General features: G+C 37.0%; 3 protein-coding genes across 3 annotated transcripts; 2 read left to right on the forward strand and 1 right to left on the reverse strand.

Moving 5' to 3' along the window:
- Nucleotides 1-928: 928 nt before the first annotated feature.
- On the forward strand, nucleotides 929-4,145 carry LOC104603971 (putative WRKY transcription factor 53). Its single transcript, XM_010268164.3, has 3 exons — nucleotides 929-2,026; nucleotides 2,127-2,255; nucleotides 3,157-4,145. Exons 1-3 carry the CDS (start codon nucleotides 1,707-1,709, stop codon nucleotides 3,794-3,796), a joined length of 1,089 nt encoding a protein of 362 aa, XP_010266466.1. The 5' UTR covers nucleotides 929-1,706; the 3' UTR covers nucleotides 3,797-4,145.
- A 557-nt stretch (nucleotides 4,146-4,702) lies between these two features.
- Nucleotides 4,703-7,543, reverse strand: LOC104603970 (1-acyl-sn-glycerol-3-phosphate acyltransferase). The gene is made up of 4 exons (XM_088901595.1): nucleotides 7,070-7,543; nucleotides 5,822-5,839; nucleotides 5,527-5,714; nucleotides 4,703-5,027 (listed from the first exon to the last, which is right to left on the reverse strand). Exons 1-3 carry the CDS (start codon nucleotides 7,416-7,418, stop codon nucleotides 5,527-5,529), a joined length of 555 nt encoding a protein of 184 aa, XP_088757721.1. The 5' UTR covers nucleotides 7,419-7,543; the 3' UTR covers nucleotides 4,703-5,027.
- A 9,170-nt stretch (nucleotides 7,544-16,713) lies between these two features.
- On the forward strand, nucleotides 16,714-19,534 carry LOC104603969 (putative WRKY transcription factor 41). The gene is made up of 3 exons (XM_010268162.3): nucleotides 16,714-17,561; nucleotides 17,662-17,787; nucleotides 18,598-19,534. Exons 1-3 carry the CDS (start codon nucleotides 17,242-17,244, stop codon nucleotides 19,241-19,243), a joined length of 1,092 nt encoding a protein of 363 aa, XP_010266464.1. The 5' UTR covers nucleotides 16,714-17,241; the 3' UTR covers nucleotides 19,244-19,534.
- Nucleotides 19,535-23,469: the final 3,935 nt, after the last annotated feature.

Here is a 23,469-nt window from a genome sequence, read left to right on the forward strand (position 1 = left end):
ATAAGTATATGTTTATATATAATGAATATATATTTATATATAATATAGAAAATATGTGACATATATTAAAAATATATATAAAATATACATAGAAATATATATACCGGTCAGTTTGGTTAACTGTCGGTTTTTTTGTAGGTTAACCGAAATTCGAACCGATCCTTCGATTTTTATGGACACCCCTACCTAAAACTTCTCCTAGGCCAACCATTGATCTGGTCAGTAACCCAGTGACCTGGGTGGTTGAACCATTGACCCATCAATCAAAACAACCCAAATCAAATCGGATGATCAGACCATTCAACCCAAGAACCAGTCCCCAAAACTGAATGGTCAGATCAATAGAATTCACATTAGCACCCGATAGAGGAGACTGGATCTGCTCCTTACACAAGGCGCCTCACACTGACCTTACACACATTCTATCATGCATTGGGAACATCTCCCGTACTTATAAGTTGTTTATTTACGGGAGATGTTCCCAATGCACGGTGGATGTGCATGTGAGGCGCCCCTGTGTGAGTGAGGAGAAGACCCGTTCCCCCATAGAATACGTCATATAGCGCCCCACAACACATCCATCCGTGAATTAAAAACATCTTCCAATCACAATTACGAGAGATGTTGTCAATGCACGCTGAGAGATGTGTGTGGGGGGACGCCCTGTGGGGCGCTGATTTGGTTTCAGGTCGATCCATCAACATCAGCGTAAGCAAGGGGTTCGTAATGATGAAACTGGCTTATGTCAACATTCCGCGCTCTATCTCTTTCTCACTTGGCCATTGGCCAGTACTCAGTAGTAGCAACGCGGAAGAAGGTTTGAAGATTCTTGGTCTCCTCCTCGCTCTGACTTTCTTCTTTCTATTTCGCCTCATGTTATACGAGTGAGCTTTGAAGGAGAAGTGATCAGCAATTGGACCTCCTTACTCTATCTCTACTGGCCATGACCAAAGACCGGTCTATCAAACAAAAAATACTCGTTTTCATCGGTCAAACTTTTCTCTTCCCCTTCATTCAAAATGGCTCTCTCCCTCCCTTAAATGTAACCATTCCGCCTCTCTCCTTCTTCGGGTTTTAGCCTCCTCCGTCTTTCTTTCAGTTCTCCTCAGAAGTCAGACCTCAGCTGCTGTTCTTTTCCGTTCTCTGTCCGCTGCAACTAAAAATCCAAAAAGAGATAGGAAGACAAATATCAAGTGTACCCTTTTCAAATTTTGGCTCTTCTAATTAGTCTTTCACTCCCATTTCCGTTCTCTTTAATTTTCTCTGAATTTAGTTTCTTAGGCTACTGAATCTAGCTTCAGCCTTCAGGCTTCAACGCAACAAACCATCGACGACTTTAGCAGACCTGTTGAAGATAGGTTATCTCTCGAATAGCGAAAACTTTAGGAAGGAAAAGCTAGAAAGTTTCTCCCGTTCTGCTAAATCTCGAGTAGCTACTTTCATGTTCCTGAGTTCTCGTTTCCTTGACTTTCCGATTTGTTCTTCCTATTCTGAGATTGTTGGTGGTGCCCCCAATTTGACAGTTTCTGCTTCTTTGACTTCTCTTCTCAGTCTGAAATGTCTTGACTACTCTTGTTCCTAAAATGAACTAAAATTTTCCCATAAATTGAGCATCTTAATTTACCAGCTTATTTGCACCGACTCACCGGTGATACTCCCCGTCACAAATTAGTTGTGGTGGAATATTCTAGTTCACGGTATTACCGATGGAGAACGCCGGGGAATGGGACAAAAATGCTTTGCTCAACGAGCTAATCAAAGGGAGGGAGATTGCGCTGAAGCTGCAGGTCCTAGACCCATCTTCGCCCGCAGAGATGCGCGAAATGTTGGTACAAAAGGCACTAATTACCTTTGACAGGGCTTTGTCGATACTGAAACGGAATGGGCTGGAAACAGAAACTCAATCAACGCAAATTGTCGCCGGTGGCATGGTAGACTCCCCGCGCTCGGATAGTGCAAGCCCGAGAAGTGATGATTCAGATCGGCCTTTCAAGGATCAGGACCGCAGAGACATCTCAAAGAAGAGGTACTAGTTACTTGAAACGTTTTCATGAAGTTTTTGCATCGAGGGGATGATCTTGGATTTACCAAATTTACTGGTTCGAATTCGAATCTACGTTTCGCAGAAAAACATTGCCCCGATGGACAGAACAAGTTCGCGTTGGGCCAGGGATAGGACTCGAAGGGCCTCTGGATGATGGCTATAGCTGGAGGAAGTATGGCCAGAAAGACATCCTTGGAGCTAAATATCCAAGGTGAGCAACAAACTCCATCCTTAACTCTCGTCTGAATATCAGTTGCTTTGAGATTTGATGAGTTGCAGTAGTTGATAGGAATTAGGAGAGGTCATCTGCTTCCATCCCAGCCCAAAAGGCCAAAATTAGTGATCACTGCTCAATCAATCATATAGTTCTTACTTCTTAAGAGATGCCCATTTCATTTCGTTGTGCTTTGCTCTGTGACAGGGTCTCTCAGGAGGAATTGACTCTGATACCTGGAGTCTCCTCCAATGATTGAGATTGCCTTGGCGAAACTATGCATGAAAGTACAGTTTTAGACTGTTTGTAGAAAATACAGACATATACGCATTGATTGGAATCACGGAAGTATATGTGGCATGTGGATGTGGGCTGGCTGTATTTCGATACCTTTTCCATTTAATTTCTTGACTTGGTAAATTGAAATATGAAAAAAGTCAAATCAAAACCCCAAGTCAACACAAACAGTTTAGAGATGAATTGAGTGAGGGCGTGCCGCGTACGTACGGACTTGGATATGAGCTTTTGAGTTGAGTCAAATTCAAGTTCATATTTCTAACTTGAAATGTTTTTCTTTTGAGCTTGAGCCAAGCCGATCTCAAACATATGAGCTTTTGAGTTAGTCAAATTTGAGCTCATATTTCTAACTTGAATCAATAGTCAAATATTCAACTTGTCTAAGCTAAAATCCACCGCTGGCAAGTGCCCACTACCCACTAAAAAATGAGTTGCCAATAATTTCTTTAGAAATCAACTAGAAGATCTAAGCCGAGGCCAGCTTGGCCATAGATCGAGGCACGGCCTCAGCCGAGTTAATATAGGGCTGTTAATAATTACAGGCACTTGCAGCAATGAACATTGTCTAATTATCCTAATTAAAGATTTGTTACAATTGCAGAGGCTATTACAGATGCACCCATCGCAACCTTCAAGGCTGTTTGGCCACTAAGCAAGTGCAAAGATCAGACGAAGACCCGTCTGTCTTCGACATCACATATCGAGGGAAACACACCTGTATACAGGCATCCCATCTAGTTCCAGCCTCGACATCTACTGAAAAACCAGAGAGAAAACGGAACCAAGATCATCTTCAACCAGAACAACTGCCAAGCCAACAAAATCAATCCCAAGAGATTCTCTTGAACTTTAGGACCGGACTCAAGGTCCAAACCAACGATTTAGACTCTAGGGAGATGATATCTTCTTCTTTCTCCTTCCCTTCTACATCCTTTGGATGCATAAAAACTGAAAACCATATCTTCTCGCCTTCCACACTTGATAACAATTTTATGGGTAGTTATTCTCCTTCCTTCATTTCCCCAGCAACATCCGAATCCAACTGCTTCTCTATGTTGCCCTGTCGAATGAACAGCTTACAGGGGGGTCATAATTTGCAGACTTCAGAATCTGATCTCACAGAAATAATCTCAGCTGCTACTTCAGCAACGAATTCTCCTATTATGGATTTGGATTTCTCACTTGATACTGTGGATTTTGACACTAATTTCCCATTTGACACTCCTGGCTTTTTGTTGTGAAGAAAAACCAGAAAAAAAAAATCTGGTTTAACATTAGTGCTGTTGATCCTATATAGAATGTCCAGGAGGGATACCCATCTGTCAGAGCTGGTGCCTGAAAGCCTTCTCCTATGCTGGACAAGAGATATTATTTTTGTGTTTTTTTTTCTTTTCTTTTTTTTTTTTTTGGGGGGGGGGGGGGATTGAGGTAGATGAAGATTAGAGCTGTGTAACAAGTCTTTCCTTTTCTTTTTTCTCTTTTCCTTAAGGCCTAGTCTCAATTGTAATATTTCTATTCCTACCCTTCTGAGCTTGTACAAGTAGATTGATTGTATTTTGTAACCTATATAAAATCAGCTGATATTATAAATTCTTGCTAGTCTTTACTGGATGAAAAGTTGACTGATTGAGTAATCCTTTGTTGGCCCTTACATTGTGAAGGACCCATTCCTGGAACTTTAACACAAGCATTAAGGCCCTAGTGTTAATCCCAAGAATTAATTAGTCGTTCACCCCATCATATAATCTCAATCGTTTGGATCCAATCTCAAAAATTACAATAAGTTGAAGATCTCAGCCACCTGATGAAAGCTAGATTTCTTGGACAGCTATCTGTAATTTTACTTCAACAATTTGACAAGCTAGATTTCTTGGCTCTTCATGGAGCACAAACATGCTTGTTGAACCCTACCCTCCCAATTAAATGGCTGGCCATCCTTGTTGAACCTTACCCTCCCCATTAAATGGTGAGTTCACATGGCCAAGGTTGCGCATACATGCTTTCCATGTTGCTATTCTCTTCACAACTAGATATTTCTCTTTGGCCTTCAACTGTTCAAAATCAATTCAATGATCATTGTCTGATTTGACAAGCTTATGTCAACAATCTCTTACTGTTTTTTGCCTAATTGGTGAAACCTGTAGTTTGACAAGTGAAGTGCAATATGACATTAATTATTTATTGATTGTAAGTGACATTAATACAAAACTGCTAGACTAGAGTGGATAATAATACAAGTAGAATGAAACAATTCCTGTGAAACAGGTGAAACACCCATACAGTGCAAATATGGTAATGATAGTAACTACTGGGGTAAAGATGTCAGTATGTAGGACTTAAGTAAAGGCAAGTTTATGGAAGTAGAAGCTGCAAAACAGGAGAAAGCTTTCTTGAAGCCACAATCATTTTTTCCCCTTGAGTGGTCTCTCGACACCACAATTTTGGTCAAATAATTCATGGAAGCATTAATACCTAAGACAGCATCAGAATGAAACAAAAATCAGTGCTTTGATAAACTCCATCCTAAAATAATATAAGGAAAGCACATAGTTTATTTGCTAATTGAACTGAAAAGGTCATTACTGTAAGGGGAAAAACATCATTTAAGCCAGTCTTTACTAAAGCATAAGTTCATCATCTAAATGGATTCATCTGATGGATATCAAAAAATAGAGAAATAAACTATTTTAATACTTCAAAGAAAACCACAAAATTCAAAATTTTTTAATATTCCCAAGTATATAAATTTTAGGCAATAACTTTATGAGCTGAAACTATAAGTAAGCAGAAAAAAACTGAAAAGGTCATTACCAATCAGAATTCTAATGCTTGTCAGTCTGAGATTTGACTGAATTTAAATCACTTCCAGATACTTAAGTAAATTGACTGAATTTAAACCAGTAGTAAGATGGAAGATGTTTATTGCTTTGAATATAGCCTATTAACAATATTCTTATAAAATATATCATACCTATATGGAGGGTTTCTTCTCTTTGATCCTTGAAGTAACCATGGGCATGTTTTCTTTTGCATCCTTAGTTTTACTTAGAGCTTGTCTCAGTCCCAACACAATGAACAAGTTACTGAGAGTGAGTAGAGACTCAGCTCCACCATGTAGCCAATCCACATTAGACAAAGAAGTTCCATAGTGCACCTTGGCTGCCCCACCACAAGAAACACGATCATAACTAACACAGTTTGTGTTCACAAGCAGTTAATACATGAATGCAAGTTATGTAAATTTTGTTAGTGGGATATGAACTTACCATAAATTCCAGCAGGGACTGGTTTGACAAAGTTGCAGTAAAACCAACACGAAATGGATCAGTAAAGTGCAAAAAATGCTTCTCATCAAAGAAGTCATGGTCTCTTGAGTAAATTACAACCAATATAAAAAATAGCAACAAATTTATCAACGTTTCAAGGGAGACATATAGAATGGAAACTTTATTGAATAACTTTAGAACAGAGCAGATGTTTGGCATTCATCAATCCCTTGCTTGGTTCCCTCCTCCATATGAAGAGCTAGAGCTAACATTCATGAGCAGGCCCACAAGTGCAAAGCAAACAACAGAGCAGATGTTTCATTGGAAGATGTAGCATCTGATGATTGAATTCCTATATCTTATGATCTTATCCAGCTGTATGAAAACACCAGTAGCCCATCGCTTTAAGGTTAGAATGCAACTTTAATAAATATTACCCAATCTATTAACATTTCCAATAGTAGTGAAAAACTTAATCTAACAAATATAACCCATATATACAGAACCAGTGTGACAAACTAAAGGAGAGTAAGGCTTCTCTTAAATAGTTCAAATATCCCTTGTTCCTGAAGTAAACAGCATCTGTAATGTCTCCTTACTTAGATAAAGGTCTGTTTTGAATCCCCTCCCCCTCCCTCTCCCACCCCCACCCCCACCCCCATCCCCACCCCAACCCACCAAAAAAAAGTAGCAGTGGTTTGCGGCTTTGCGCACAATCTTGCAAGGGATAAGATTTTTACCTAGTTTTTCCAATTTGAGAAGCATTCCTTGCCGAATTAGAAACCCACTAGAAATGTTAAGAACGAGGGGATCATGTCTTAGTTTGTCAAACTTCCTTATCTTGTCACGATTTCCATCCTTTAGGAAAATTCTGTGAATACCCATCCATTCTAATTCTCAAGTTCAAAGATCGCTTGTTAGTGATATGAAAAAGAAAATAGTTTGGAGTCTGTTTCTTCACACTATTTAAGAATGACGAAAGAAAAATATAAATATACAAAAGTCCCTCGTTCTGTTCAACCATATCTGCAGGAGGATTATCTATTTTCATTACTTATATTAAATAAACTAAAAGGAACCAGTTCTGAAAAAAAAAAAGTAAATGGTTAAGTTCAATTTTCTTTTGTTCGTATATCAACAATCTGCAACCCCATCTCCACAGAAACCCCTGCATTCTAATTCGAGGAAACCCCCAAAAAGACAAGAAAAAAGAAAACAAAAAAACATGAAACGACTGAGCAGACTTACTTGTAGCCCCAACGAATGCAAGTAAGAAGTAGAATCCGAAGAGAGTAAGCTTTGGAGCAGACTTGGATTTGGTGATGAAATATAAGAAGCCAATGTAAGGAAAAAGGGAAACAGCAAAGAGCTGTGAAGCTATGCTCTGAGAATCAATGGTGGGTGCCCATGGATCAACCGGCAAAAAGCCACGAACTATTGCTCCTCTCCTTCTAACAGATATTCCGCTTCTGCTAAATCTGAAATTACTGTTTTTATCAAATGGGCTTCCACGGAGAGCTTGTGGGGAACCAAGAAAGATGGAAGGAACAAGAAAGTCGGGTTTCATACATAGAGGCTGCAAGCCGTTTATCATCATCGGCGAAGCTTCACCTTTTAATTGCAGAGCCTAAGCGATGTTCTGCACCACTCAATCCGGATGAAAAGTTGAATTAGTTTCTTTGCTCTTTCTTCTTTACCCAACAGAAGAGATAGACGGCTAAACTGTGCATAACCGGATGCTCTACACACCGCGGGCCGGACCGGGGCAGTGCTTACCTGCTGTAGGATACTTCAGAGGTCCGGCCCGGCACGGCCCATGGCACAAGCCCATGAGGGCCCGGGCCGTGCCACGAGGCACAAACCAGGCTGGCCGGCCTGCGTGCTGAACCTTGGGCCAGGTCGGGCCAGGCCATGAGAGACATATTTTTTATTAAATTTAAAAAATTAATAAAATTGAAAAAAAATTTAAAATTTTATTTTATATGAATTTTGATATATATAATTGTTTATATATGAAATAATAAAATAAAATTAAAAAATACAATACAATTGGAATAAAATATCATAATAAATTGAAAATAAAAATTTATACATATTAATATATTATATATTATTATATCATTATTATTACATATGATGATGCACAATCCGGTCGGTCCTAGTTGTTGGTTACCTCGCCTCTGACGGGATTGGAGGTGCCTGAAACAAGGAAGAAATTGGAGACTTCCGGGGAGGAACCCGGTTGGAACACTCTGAAGCTCAAGTTAGTGCTCTTGAGAAGGCAAGGGGAATGAGGGACTTCAAGACCAGAAAGCACAAGAATCACATACCTCATTCTTTGGGGGAAGGAGGCATTTTATAATCACCCTGGTACACTCACTCCCATACCTCTACCAGATCGGGCATCATCACCTCCGCCAGATCGGGTGTCATTATCTCTGCCAGACGCCAGTTTGGGTGTCATAACCTCTACCAGTTGCCAGTTCGGGTGTCATAACCGCCATTGTCTTCCTTGTCAGGGCCGTCTCTGCCACGTCTGAGATGGCGGTGGCAGGTGGTCGTTGGAGGGCGGCTGTCATGTGTCGGACCCTTAATCAGTCAGGCGCGCCGCCTTCGTGTACGGGCTTCCTAGGCGTCAGGTACGGCTGTTTAGTCAGGCGACTTGGAGCCGAAGTGGTGTGCGAGGTGAAGTCTTGAGTTCGGATAGAAGTGTGGCCCGAACTGCCCCGGGGTGGGTCAACTCGAGTTTTTGCCCTTTGTGCTCCTTGTAAGGCTCAGGACCTCCAAGGGAGAGCTCGGGTTGTGGGCCCGCTACCATGCCGAGCTGGCGCTTCTACTAGGTCACTCTTGGTTGCTTTCATGTGTCGCATGGCCAAGGGTTCGGGCCAAATCTCCCTCCATCAACATATACATATATAAATGTATATAATTATTATATAATATATATAGGTCATGCTAAGCTATGTTCGGCCGCGACACAACCCTATTTACAACTCTAACTTTGCGGTATGTGCAAATGGTTGTGGTCCTGGTGGCATCCTTCCTAAGTGGGTTGTGTATGTTGTCACACATGCTTGGGCTAGTCGTGCCTGTTTAACTTCATGATGTGGAACCTCTCAAAGATGGGATGTGCCACGTTCTAGGTATTATTTCTTTATTTTGTTGTTTTTTATTAATTAAAAATGAAAAAAATAAAAATTTAACAAAAAACACTTAACAAAATACAAATAAATAATAAATTGAAAAGAAAAGTTCAGGTATTTTATTTCATTTGAATTTAATGAATAGAAAGTAAAAAATATTATGAAAAAATTACAATAGAATTAGAATAAAATATAAAGATAATATAATAAAATTTAAAATAAAAATTTGTAGTGATATTGAGTGTTGAAAATCACAATTAAATTTAAATAAAATTGAAAAAACAAAATTTACAATAATTTTAAAAATGTTGTACAAATATTGAGTATACAAAAATATATATTGACTTTATTAGTTTAATATTTTCTTCAAATTCAACTTTTTAAATTATACCTCCTCCATCTCCTTCATCTTCATTTAGATTATTTGCTTTTGGTGAAACACTAGTGAAGTGTCATGCCCTCCCTGATCTTGTAGTGTGTCTTTAACATCTAGGCAATCCTTCAAACATATATACACCACCAAGCTTTCATCATTTATCAAATTTCTACCTCCTCCATCTCCTTCATCTTCATTTAGATTATTTGCTTTTGGTGAAACACTAGTGAAGTGTCATGCCCTCCCTGATCTTGTAGTGTGTCTTTAACATCTAGGCAATCCTTCAAACATATATACACCACCAAGCTTTCATCATTTATCAAATTTCTCTTGTCATCCAAAGTATCTGCACTAAAACAAGATTTTGATGGAATTATGGACACGGGAGTATAGAGGAATTAGTAAATCACATGCCATAGCAGCAAGAACTAGATATTTTTTTCCATGTTCATCCCACCAGACTAAAATATCAAAATTATTTAATTCTTTTGAGCTAAGGGAATTTATTAAATTAGTAAAAGTAGCCTATGAATAAAAATTAAGTTTAAAAAATGAACTTGATGTTGAAGTGGTAGCTGATTTTTCCTTTTATTTATTAACAACCAAATCCCATCACTTCCACTATTGGAACTCAACGTTTTAAAAATCGACCTAGAACCGGGCCCGTTCTGGCCACCGGTTTCTGGGTCGACAGTTCAATCATCCATTTCGAATGAAATAATCCATTCTGACAAAAAAATTAAAATAAAAATTTTCCAAAACCGTTGAACCAGTCAAACAGCTCGACGGTTCGACCACCCAAGTCAATAGCCTAACAGTCTGACCATCCAAGTCAAAGGCAATTTGAAAACATTGTTAGAACTAGAGGCTTTAGTAATTGAGGTTGTACAAGTTTTCCTATATCCTAATAATTGAGATCCATATACATTGGACATTTCAAAGAATAAACTATTAACTTCATCTTTTTTTGTTCAAAATTTACTTTTCTTATTTTCATAATAAGATTCAAGTAAAACATTTAAACTCTTATAAAAAAAAGTAAAACATCTAAACCATCTTTTCTAATACTAGGATATTATATTTCAGCTAAACAATATTTTAAAGTTTTAAATTATTACTATATTTTAAAAACTCACTAATTATAAATAATTGATTACCAAAATACAAGAAGTTGAGTAATAAATACTAAAAAATGCATTAGTTGCATCATAGAAAATTGTAAAAAAGTCCTTTGTACGAACAAAATTTTTCCAATTATCATTAATTATAAAATCTTGGGTCAATTTTTTATTATAAAAAGAAGTAAGAATGTATTTGTATGAAATACAACTCTTTAATATAAAATAGATGTAATTCCACCTATGTCAAACATCTAATACAAATTTCTATAATTTAAACCATATTTTTGACATAAATATTTAAATTCTTGTTTTCTTGTACTAAGACTTCTAATATACATAATATAATTTCTAATTTTAGAAATACGAGGATAAATAATATTTGGACAAATTTCTTAAACTGCCCCCTAATATTTAGCTAATTGACAAATTGAATCCTTACTGTTTACATATTGTCTTAAAGTCCCCTACTGTTTCTGATGGTTGACATGGCCATTAAATGCTAAAAGAAAAAACAAAATGTCTTATTTGTTCTTCACTATATCTCAAATTTTCAAAATAAAGCCCAACTAATAAAAATTTGAACGAAGCCGTTGTTGAGGATCTTTTGGATCTATGTGGGATGTCAAGCCCCAGAGCAATTTCACCTCTACGATGCTCACCAAGACTCATGAACATGGTTGTTGCTTGACCTACAGTTACGTGATCGATGATGCCATCGATCTACCTGGGGAGAATGAATAAAGAGCCTTCTTGGATCGAAGTTTGAGTCTCCAAGGAACAAAGAGTAATCTCCTATACACATTTGAGGAAGAAAATCAAAGGGATTCTAACAAGACCTAAATTGGAGTAGTTGCAGGGAGTGGGGACTTGTGAGGAGGGAAGGGAGGACTGTCAACCACCTGCTCGTCGTGCTGGAAACGATAAAGACAGGGAGTGATTATCGTGTCAGAAGCAATGGAGACTGGAGACTGGAGACCGGATCTGCTCATCACACCTCACGCCTCACACATATATCCAATCATGCATTGGGAGCATCTCTGATACTTATTAATTATTATTTACGGGAAATGTTCCCTCTGATACTTATTTACGGGAGATGTGCCTGTGAGGCGCCCATTTGTGAAGAGCAGATCCCGTCACCAGAGACAGGGTTGTGCGGGCTAAGCCCATCAGCACAAACCTTGGTGCCTTCTTTGTCATCGATCGAGACTCACCGTTGATTTTGATGGACTTCACTTCGATGAAAGTGTGACTAGAATAGAGTCTCCGACAGGTCGATGCCTGGAACCGACTCCCCAGATAAAAAAATGATGCGACTTATTGTGTTCGTAAACAATCCTCTGCAACCAATTACCTTCCCTATTCATGCCTGGCGCAGAACAACCTAGGTCTGCACATGAACTCCTTCAACAACATCGACCAAAGTTGTTAGAACAGAGAATAACTACTCTATCCACTCACAGCCAAGGCTTCATTATCTACATTGTCTAGATAATGTCTTCCACATTTTTAGTATTTTATTGACTGAATTTTCTGTTAATTTCATCTTATGCGAAGACTGGTTTGATGGAGCCATTTCCCAGCCTCAATTGGTTTTAGCAGATCTTATTGAAGCCTTCTTCCCTACGGCCAACTACACGACAACATTCTTGAGAAACCTTGCGAAGGCGGCTCGTTGGGTCCACACATGAACTTCAACAGCTTCTAGTCCAATACAACAAACTCGTTGGATCAAGATGCAAAGACCTGGAGATAGCTTCAAAATCTCCAAGTAGAAATGATGGAAGTGAACCCCATTCATAAATCCTCCTCTATTTCTGTAATTGCCATGCCTGGAACCAACTCCTCTTCCTTCACCGCTAGCCTTGCAACAACACTAAACCTTCGTTAAAACCCTCCTCCCTGAATCACCAATTACCAGTTCCCAACTTCCCATTTCTACATATTCCCTTATGAACCAAAAAACAATACACAGGAAATGGCTTCTCAATAACAACTTCGACAGTCTCCTTCAAAGCCTGATGAGCATATTGCAACCCCTAAAGAGGAATCGAAGCTCGCCAAAGAGGAATCAAAACTCGAAAAGGAAATCATCCGCATCATCCTCAACGGCAAGACCGAAACCCTAAAGCCTAATTCCGGCCAATCTGTCACGATTGGCGACCACCACATCTATGTTGATTTTCATGAAGTTGTTTTCTTCGGCAAGACGAGCCATGAGATACAGAGAGATTGCCCAGCTTACAGGAGAGGGATGAAGGGTAATATTGTTTTTTCTTTTAAATTATACGTAGGTGGTGTCACGTTTGTATCAATTTTGACAGGGGGTAGAACTAGCCAATTGTCAAAAACAGTAGGGGTAGTTTAAGATAATATGTAAATAATAAGGGTATAGTTTGTCAATTAGCTAAATAGTAGGGGTAATTTAAAAAAATTGCCCATAATATTTAAAGCTATTGAACACAAATTTAATATATGACATGCATATTTAATATGAAATAGTTTACTATTTAAATATGGTTTTAATTAAGAATTTAAAATATTAATAATTGAATCATTATTACTAGCATTATCAAAACTAATAGGAAAAAATTTATTTTTATTTCCATAATTATGTAAAGTATTTAATATACTTGGAGCAATTGCTAGGTCATCAATATGTGGCCATCAAGTCTTTGTAAAACTTAAAATTCTTTTTTGTAAAAGCCAATGTTCATCAATAAAATTCCACGTAAATAAATACAAACTTATATTATATTTGGAAGCCTAAATATTTGATGCAAGTGCAATTTTAGAATTAAGAGTCGATAAAGTAGAAATTAAATTTTGTTTACATGAATTAAAAAATTTAAAGTGTATGCTCTAATTGTATTTCTAGATATTTTTTTATTTTTAATTTGAATTTACTAATTGTTGTAAAAATCTTTCTAGCATAATGTTTTTAGCCAATAAAAATGGTTGTTCAACATGTATAATATATTTAGCTAATTCTTATTTCATTTTTTCTTGATAATATTAAAACTTAGCAAAACACACACACACACACACACCCACACCCAATTTATGATTGATTTTGATTACCATTAATCTTTAGATGAATGATCATATGTCTAGACAAATGACTAATATGTACCACTCTTGTTATACTTTTTTTCCCTTAGTATTAGTAATAAGAGTGGCTTTAGTAGTGGCATTAGCCGTAGAACCACTAGCACTCATATTGGTGTTGCTGTACTGTAACTCTTTGTCCTCAAAGTTGAACATGTTGGAAAAGGGATTTTGAGAGTAATCAGTCATTTTTTAGAATTTGTATTATTAAAACCCTAAAACAATGAAAATTAATTACAATATATTGACTACGCAGGTCTAGAATCCCAACTTGGTTTCAATTGATGAAATTTCTGAGCCTCCCAAATTAATAACCTAATATACTTGAGCAAGCCTTCAGATTGCGGTATTGAATTTTTTTTATTTCATTTATATGTATTGAATTTGTTTTTTTTTTTTTATTTTTTTCCCTTCCATCAATTATGTCAGCATAATTTAAACCTTAAATTACAACAAGTTAATTATATTAATTAATTTCATTTAACTTTATCATAAGTGGTGGTTAGAAAAACTTTAGCATAAGTCGTAGCAAAAGAAAAAAAATCTTCAACACAAGTCATTTCAGCAAAGAAGATGCGATTCTATTAATTTAACAACTTTATTATTTTTGTTCTTATATTTTTTTTGTTATTTCCTTTATTTTTAATGTTATACTAACATCCTTAAATTTTTTTTTATGATTTTAATTATTGTTTAATGTGAGCAATAGAAGATGTGATTTTTTTTTTTATTTTTCCTATTTTTATCTTTGTTAAAATATTTTTAATTTAATCAAAGTGAACTTAGTTCAATTAATTAATTTATATTTTTAATATTCTTTCTAATATTACTAATAGCTTGACTTTGATATTTTTTCATTATTTTCTATTTTTTATCCTTTTTAAAATACATTTAATTTAATGTAAGTTGACTTGGATCAACTAATTAATTTATATTACACATGGATGAAACTGGAGAGGGGATAGAAAGAGATAGAGAGGATATGTGGAACACGATGAATCGATGGAGCTTGGTGTCAAGAGAGAAAGAGAGGTTGATGTTAAAGAGAGAGGGGCTGTGTGGTACCTGATGGGGCCTGGTGTTAGAGAGAGGGGTTGTGTGGAACTTGATGGGGCTAGTGTTAGAGAGAGAGAGAGAGAGGGTTGGTTGGGGCCTGGTGTCAATGGGAGGGTTTATATGGACCCGATAGGGCCTAGTGTTAGCATATATTTTAATTTTTTATTTTAGTGAAAGTTATTTATTTTCTTTTTAATTAAAAAGACAATTTATTTTTCTTTGACAAATTATTTTTCTTTTTGTAATGACTTTCAATCTTACAACCCTTGAATAATATTATTTATTTGAAAACTATTTATCTTCTCATGGCCTATTGCAGGGCCCTCAGCTAGTATATGTATAAAAAAATGTCCTATGGGCCTATGCTATGTCAGGCTTGGCTTGGCTTTTGGCCTATGATCTTAGAAGTTTGTTATATAGATGTTCATCTATTCTGTCCTATATGAATTTACTCATCTTAACTCGTGAATATATAGAATATATATTTAAATATTTCTATAAAATTAAATAAGTCATATTTATATATATTTTATGTAATATAATACAATTTAGTATAATACTAAATTGTATTATGTAATATAATACAATTTAGTATGCATATTATATAATAAATATAATATTTTAAAATATAAAATGTTGCAAGCTGGGCTAGGCCGGGTTTGAAATATTGGACCCAGGCTCGGGAATTCCCTGGCGAGGCTGGCCAGGTTTTCAAGCCAGGCTAAGAAAGATCAACCCTAATTAGGATTGATGTGTGAGCAGGTTCATTTGAGCCTATGGGTGGCCATTTGTGACAAAAAAGAAAAAAAAAAGAAAAAGAAAAACTAATGGTTAGATCCGAGTTTTATCCCTGTGGATGGATCTTTTTGGTTATTTGGAAAACTATTAACATTGAATATTGTATATTTTTTTTCACATAATATATTGATCAATCGTTATTAAAAATAAATAATAAACATAAAATTATGTTTTTACTTAAATAATATAGGACTAATAATAAGTTTTTATTTTAAATTATATTTGTATTTAATTAAAATAATTTAGAAACATGAAAAACACAACATCGAAGAAGCAAGACATGTTAAATAAGAATAAGGACATGTAAAAGTTATTAACTTTTAGAAATAGTGAAAAATGACAATTAATTAATAAAGTAATTATAACAACAATAACTCAACTAAAAACTATAGAAAAATAGACATTTTAAAACTAATGAAAATATGTAAAATAAAGAAAATTAATGTTAAAATAGCTAAAAACAATAAAATAATTAAATGATTAGGAATAAATGTCCGGAAACTATGCAAGTAATATAAGTTAAACAATTATCAATTATTTACAAGTGAATTTAATTTTTTAACTTACAAAAAATATTAGTTAATTATTTAATTGATATAAAAATAACAACTTAATTAAATACTATTAAATAATTATAAACTAATAAAAACACATTAACATATAAAAAATTATTTAAAATAATAATAATAATAATAAACTCTGCACATTGTGAAAGTAGGACAACCCTGTCTTACATTGGGAACATCTCCCCAAAAATTAACATAAATGTAAAGAAGATATTCCCAAATGTATGATTGGATGGCATGTGAAAATAATTTTTTCTTGCAGGAGATTGGGGTTCAGCACAAATAGATAACCGGCTTTGCTCCTCAGCGCTCCTCGTACCAATCTCACATCACATGGAGGCCGTGCATTGGGAACATCTCCCGTCAAAATGCACGGCTAAAATTGCAGTAAGATCGATTTGTGAGGAGCAAAACCGGATTCCCTCAGCGTAAGCAAGGGGTTTTTAATGATGAAAAAGGTTTACGTCAACACTCCACGTTCTTCACTTCTCTACTAACGCGGAAGAAGGTTTGAAGATTCTTGGTCTCCTCCCTTCTCTGACTTTCTTCTTCTAAGAAGAATAAGAATTGGTCAGCAATCGGCCATTGGACCTTCTCTCTCTCTCTCTCTCTATCCGAACTTGGCATGACCGAAGACCAGTCTATGTAGAAAAAAAAGTACCCATTTCTATCAGTCAAACTTTTCTCTCGCCCCTATAATATATCTCCCTTCCTCTCAATTTGTTCTTCATTCAATTCAAAAACATACTCCACCTCTAGCTTCCCCTCAGCTGTTCTTCCTCGTTCTCCCTCTCTCTGCAACTATATATTCCAAAACAAATATCAAGTGCATCCGTATCCAATTTTAGCTGTTCTAATTAGTCTTATCCTCCGATTTCCGTTTTCTTTTCTCTGAATTTCGTTTCTTGGGCTACTGAATATAGCTTCAGCAACAAACCATTGACAACTTTAGCAGCCCCGCTGAAGATAGATTGTCTTTCATGTTCCTGGGTTCTCGTTTCCTTGACTCTCCAATTTGTTCTTCCTCTTCTGAGACTGTTGCTGGTGCTGCTGCCGCCGCCAATTTGACAGTTTCTGCTTCGTTAACTTCTCTTCTCACTCTGAAATGTCTTGACTACTCTCGTTCCTAAAATGAACTAAAGTTTTCCCACAAATTGAGAATCTTAAATTACCGGCTTATTTGCACCGACCCGCCGGTGATACTCCCCGTCACAAATTAGTTGTGTTGGATATTCTAGTTCACGGTATAACCATGGAGAACGCCGGGAATTGGGAGAAAAATGCTTTGCTGAACGAGCTAATCCAAGGGAGGGAGCTTGCGCTGAAGCTGCAAGTCCTTGACTCATCTTCGTCCGCGGAGATGCGCGAAATGTTGGTGCAGAAGACACTAACTACCTTTGACAGGGCTTTGTCGATACTGAAATGGAATGGGCTGGAAACAGAGACTCAACCCATGGAAATTGTCGCCGGTGGCATGGTTGACTCCCCGCGCTCGGATAGCGCAAGCCCGAGAAGCGATGATTCAGACCGGCCTTTCAAGGATCAGGACCGAAGAGAGATCTCAAAGAAGAGGTACTACTTACTTAAAAAACCTCTGCTTCTGTTAAACGTGTTCATGAAGGTTTTGCATCAAGGTGCTGATCCTGGGTTTTCCCAAATTTGCTGGTTGCAGAAAAGCATTGCCCCGGTGGACGGAACAAGTGCGCATTGGATCGGGGGTAGGACTTGAGGGGCCTCTGGATGGCTATGGCTGGAGGAAGTATGGCCAGAAAGACATCCTTGGAGCTAAATATCCAAGGTGAGCAACACACTCCATCTTAACTCTGAGTCTCTGCTCTGGCTCTGAATATCAGTTGCTTTTGAGACTTGATCAGTTGCAGTAGTTGGTAGGAAAGGGCTCCTGGATCTACCCAAAAATCAGTGCTCACTGCTCAATCTTAGATACCCATTTCGCTTTGTGTTAGGGGGAACTGACTCAGAGTCTCGTCTAATCTTTGTCTGGTCCAAAACAGTTAGATTGTTTGTGGAAATACAGACATACACATTGAACGGAATCACAAAGTACATGTGGAATTGCTGTATTTCGATTCTGTTATTCGTTTAATTTTTTGACCTGGCAAGTTCAAAATTAGTCAAATCAAACCCCCCCAAAACTTAAGTCAACACAAACAGTCTATCTGGGGATGCACACCTGATAAATAAAACAACAAGTTTCTCTTTGCTTTATTTTTATATTTTTAAAGTTTCTCTTTGCTGTGCCTTTAATTTGTTGTCCCTTGGATTAAATTGTTGATTACCCAAATCAAGATGCCACCTTTTTGGCTTTAAGCCTTTAACCAATCAGTCCAAAACTAGAAGCTGCTTTTTGGACCACAGAGGCCATAAAAACAGAGTTTCAGGGCTCAATGCCTTAGGCTTGTGATATAACAAACAATTTGCAAAAGAATATTACTGAGCGTATGGGTTAATGTCATTTTATGGGTTTCACTCAGTGGCCAGGATTGGCTGATATGAGATGAGCTAATTTAGGCGTATTGACTACTGCAAACTTTCTAGCATCAATGATCTGTTTCCAATTGTCCTAATTAAAGATTTGTTACAATTGCAGAGCCTATTACAGGTGCACCCATCGTAACCTTCAAGGCTGTTTGGCCACTAAGCAAGTGCAAAGATCAGATGAAGACCCGTCTGTCTTCGACATCACATACCGAGGAAATCACACATGTAACCGGGCATCCCATCTAGTTCCAGCATCGACATCTGCTGACAAACCAGAGCAAAAACAGAACCAAGATCATCTTCATCCACAAGAACTGCCAAACCAACAAAATCAAATTCAATCACAAGAGATCCTCTTGAACTTAAATACTGGACTCAATGTCCAAACCAATGGCTTAGACTCTGGGGAGATGATGTCTTCTTCTTTCTCCTTCACTTCTACATCCATTGGATGCTTAAAAACTGAGAACCATATCTTCTCTCCTTCTACACTTGATAACAATTTTATGGGCAGTTATTCTCCTTCCTTCATTTCCCCTGCAACATCCGAATCCAACTACTTCTCTATGTCGCCCTGTCGAATGAACAGATTACAGGGGGGGCATAATTTGCAGACTTCGGAATCTGATCTCACAGAAATAATCTCAGCTGCTACTTCAGCAACGAATTCTCCTATTGTGGACTTGGATTTCCCCCTTGGTCCTGGGGATTTTGACACTAATTTCCCATTTGACACTTCTGGGTTTTTATTATGAAGAAAAACCAATGGTATAATAGAAAAGAAAAAGTTAAACACAGATGCTCTTAAGTGGTTGGCACTGGTGCAGTTGATCATAGATAGACTATCCAGGAGGGATACCCGTCTGTCAGAGTTGGTACATGAAAGAACCTCCTTTTCGTGGGTAGATGAAGATCATAGCTGTGTAGCAAGTATTTTCTTTTCCTATCTTTGTCTGATCTTGTACAATTAGGTTATTTGTAACCTATAGAATCGGCTGATATTATCTAATCTTATTTTGTCTTCAACTGGATGAAAAGTTGAGTAATTGTTTGTTGATTTTACATTGTGAAAGACCCATTTATTGAACCTCCCTTACCCAAAAAAAAGACCCATTTACAGAAGTATTTGGGCCTTAATGGCTAGTACTGTTAATCCCAAGAATTAATTGGCCATTCACTCCTTGACATTATATGGGTCTTGCCTTAAAAGTTACATATTGAAGAACCCAACCACCTGATCTAAGGTAGGTTATATATAGCTACAACGGGGATCAAGGTTGAGTTTAATTAAATGAAGTTTCTCGGACATGCAGATAGATAGACAATGAAAGACTGCTACATTAGCAATTATTTAGTTTCAGTTTGAAGAGGGTGTAAATACAAATATGTACATTACAAATACATACACAATACAAGGTTTTGCACCAGTTCGGATCTCCTATCCACACCTACTCAAATGATATTGCAACCACACAAGAACCGGACAATGAATCGTTCAGGGGTCTGGCTCCTGGGTCGAATGGTCTGACCATTTGAGCCAAATGGATGGCTCATTTTGACAAAAGAAATAAAAAATTAAAAATAAAAAACAGTAAAAAGCTGCTAGATGGATCAAATGGTTTAACCACTTAACCACTTGGGTCAGCGGTTTGCAGACCAAATCAACAATTTTTGGCCAAAAAGACGATTCTAGGGTAAAACGGAACCAATCAAATGACGGGTTTCCAGTTTTTCCGGTCCAACCATCCAGTCCAATCCAATTTGAAAACCATGCAACCACACTTGGGGAATATTTCCTATTCTTGTATGTTATCATGCATGATGAGATGTTCCCATTGCATGGTTGCAGAATGTAGTGTCATGTGGGTAGGTATGGGTAGGAGATCCAAATTGCTTTTGTACTCTTAATATTTGTATTTGTACTCCCACTCTGAATCTGCTATCCACAATTGTTCCCACATCTCTACCCACAGAACACTGCAACCCATCTCCCCATAAATGACAAGGGAGATATTCCCATTGCACATGTCTGGTGAATAGGAGTGTGGGAACTTGTGAAGAGCAGATCTGAGCCCTTGTACTCTTTCCAAACTGAACCTTAGGCTAAGTTTGCACTGAATATATATGTATTTGTATTCTTTCCAAATTGAGCCTTTGGGAAAATTTAGGCCCTGTTTGGTTTGCAGTAATAGGGGTCTGGAATCAGAATGGACTATTTTGATTCCAAATCAAATACTTGGTTGGGCGGAATGAAACCCCATTCCCATTACTATTGGAATGGCATTCCCCCATTTGAAGGAATGGTCATTCCCTATCTCTCCTTTGGGAATGAATTCCCATTCTTACTGAATTTAATTTCCACTCCCATTCTTATCTGAATCAAACAGACTATAAGAATGAAAACATTTCAATTCTATTTTGAAAAATTTTGATTCCAATTTTGATTCCGACTGAGAACCAAACGGACATAGTCATTGGATTTGCATTATATCTCCTGATTTGTGCAATAGGTTTTGAGAAGCTTATTGAATCTTCTTTGACCCTAATAAATGGTTAATTAGGTGCTTCCCATGACTAAGTTGAAGGTCCAGCAAGGGTTGTGTCTTCACTGTCGTTTGAAAGAAAATATGTAACTATGAATGAGTCCAATCTCTAGAGGCTAGAACTGTCCATTGGCTTGATTAGTGGAGTTGCCCAAATATTTGACTTGACTCAGTTTGTTAGCCAATTTCTTTGAATTTGCTTCTGGAAAGTGGAAGCACGACATCCTTGCAATGATAAAACAAGTGTCCTCATTGACCACCCACAACCAGAATATGAGATATTTGTCTTGGGCCTCGAACCATTCAAAATCTATCTTTGTGGTAATCATTTGCTTCGACTGTCAAAGCTTTTATCAATAATCACTTTCCAACTTCATTTGGCTAATCGGTCAAGTCTGTAGCTTGACAACTCTAACTACAATCTATGACATGAAATATGTAGAGTTTTCTCATTCATTCGCCTTTTAAAACGGAAGCAATATAAATAGAAATATGTAGAGTGAAAATATATATACAAAATATAAGAGTTTGTATAGTATAATCTGTATTTCTAAATTAACCCAGCAGCTGAGATGATTATTCTTAGCATTCTTCCAAATATGGAGCCCCCGTATAAAACGCATATATACCTAGGAGTTCTCTGTGGCAAGACGAGTGTACTTTAGATTCACCTGTCCTCACCCCTTAGATGGTATTTAGAAGCATCGGTGCTTTTTGGGATCGATTTTCAAGAAAAAATGTTTATGTTTTCAAGACTTGTTTTTTATAAAAAAAAAATGTTTCTGCCACATAGGCAGTGAGTAATACTATGTTATTTGGTAAGATGATTTTTATTACTGTTTTTCATGTATGTATTGATAGGTAAGTACCACATAGGATACACATCAGTCAACCGTTGGGGATAATGATTCACCGATGCATGAAATGCCAAATTTGACGTTTCATGCATCGGTGGGGTCCCGATTTACTAGGCATGCCCGATTTTCAATAAACGCCTGAACCAAACATTCATATATATGGGCGTTTGTTGAAATGCCTATGTGGATCTGACATGGCACTGTTTTTTTGAAAAACGGCCAGCTACAGTTCCAAACATCCCCTTAATCATCTTCTATAATTAGGAATGGCAATATGGTGGGTTCAGGGTATATATCATACTTCTCATTCCCAATCCGGATTTTGAAATAAATTCTTGTCCTCAATCCAATTTCTGCTGGAAATAAAAATGACCCTCCATCCCTAATCCTCAATAAAGAAGAACTCTCCATCAGTGATCCAAGTCCACAAAATTTTTAAATTAACTATATTTTAAAAAAATAGATTTACTTAAATTAAGAGAAATTTTTTAAATTATAAAAATATTTTAAATATAGGTAAGGAATTCACTCTCCATTCCCACCCATCCTTGCCAAAGCAATCTTCATCCCCCGCTAGATTAGGTCAGGGAACCCAAGTACTCGGTGGAGACGGAAAAATTGCCATTTACCATTTTGTAGGCTTCAAAAAAATGTTGGATTTTGTATCATCATTTAATTGGCTATGCCCATGAACTAGGTGATCAATCCACAAAGGTAGGGCATATTTGGTTTCTAGTTCAAGCATTCAAAACCCTTGAAGGGCATTTTTGTTATTTTCCCTTCCTGTTAAAAAAGTTAACAAGAGAATCATTTAATAGGTTTTTTCTTTATTCTATTCCTTTTTTTTAAATTATAGGTTTAAGGAGTACGTGAGGTTTTGGTATTTATAAGAAATATCAGGGAAGGTTGAAAGATTTAAAAAGAAAAATCTAGTTGGTCAAGGCTGTCCTCAGTACTCAGAAAAACTCTTCTGATTCAGGCTTCTACTATGTGGGATGAGAGGATACATTGCTGAGGCAATGGTAGGGTCTTGAACTCATAAAATGAGACAGAAGATTCCTATCCAATGGTTTTTATACAAGGCACACAATCCTTAGCATGAAATCAGAGATCAGAATATTTTATGAATCTGGGAAAAATTAGGGCTTGATGAGAGGCCCATCTTCCGGATACTATCTGAGCGTTGTGTTCAGGATAAAGGGGGATTTATCGGAACAGCATTGGATTATCGAGATGAACCCATCTGGCCCATTTACAACTGCAGTTAAAAAGACGCCCCAAAGAAAAGGACTCCGTATCTCCAGCCCACAAGAATTCTACCTATGGCTATCCACAAAATACTATCTTTTCAGTATTGAAAACATCGTTCTATGTATAGTAACATGTAAGAGGATGAAATATTCCTCATATTATGTGGGTAAGTATAGATAGAATTGCCAAAAAAAAATCGATTTGAAGAAGAAAGCCACTTCACAAGCCAAGTGACTCAACAGGAGCCAAAGCACATGCTTCTGAGGTATCAATTAATTTATTGTTGTTGTGATCTGGCATCCTATGCAGATTTAGATGAAATCCCTACAG

The sequence above is a fragment of the Nelumbo nucifera genome, chromosome 3 (assembly GCF_055504915.1).
Source record: "Nelumbo nucifera cultivar China Antique chromosome 3, China Antique-T2T, whole genome shotgun sequence".
NCBI lineage: Eukaryota > Viridiplantae > Streptophyta > Magnoliopsida > Proteales > Nelumbonaceae > Nelumbo > Nelumbo nucifera.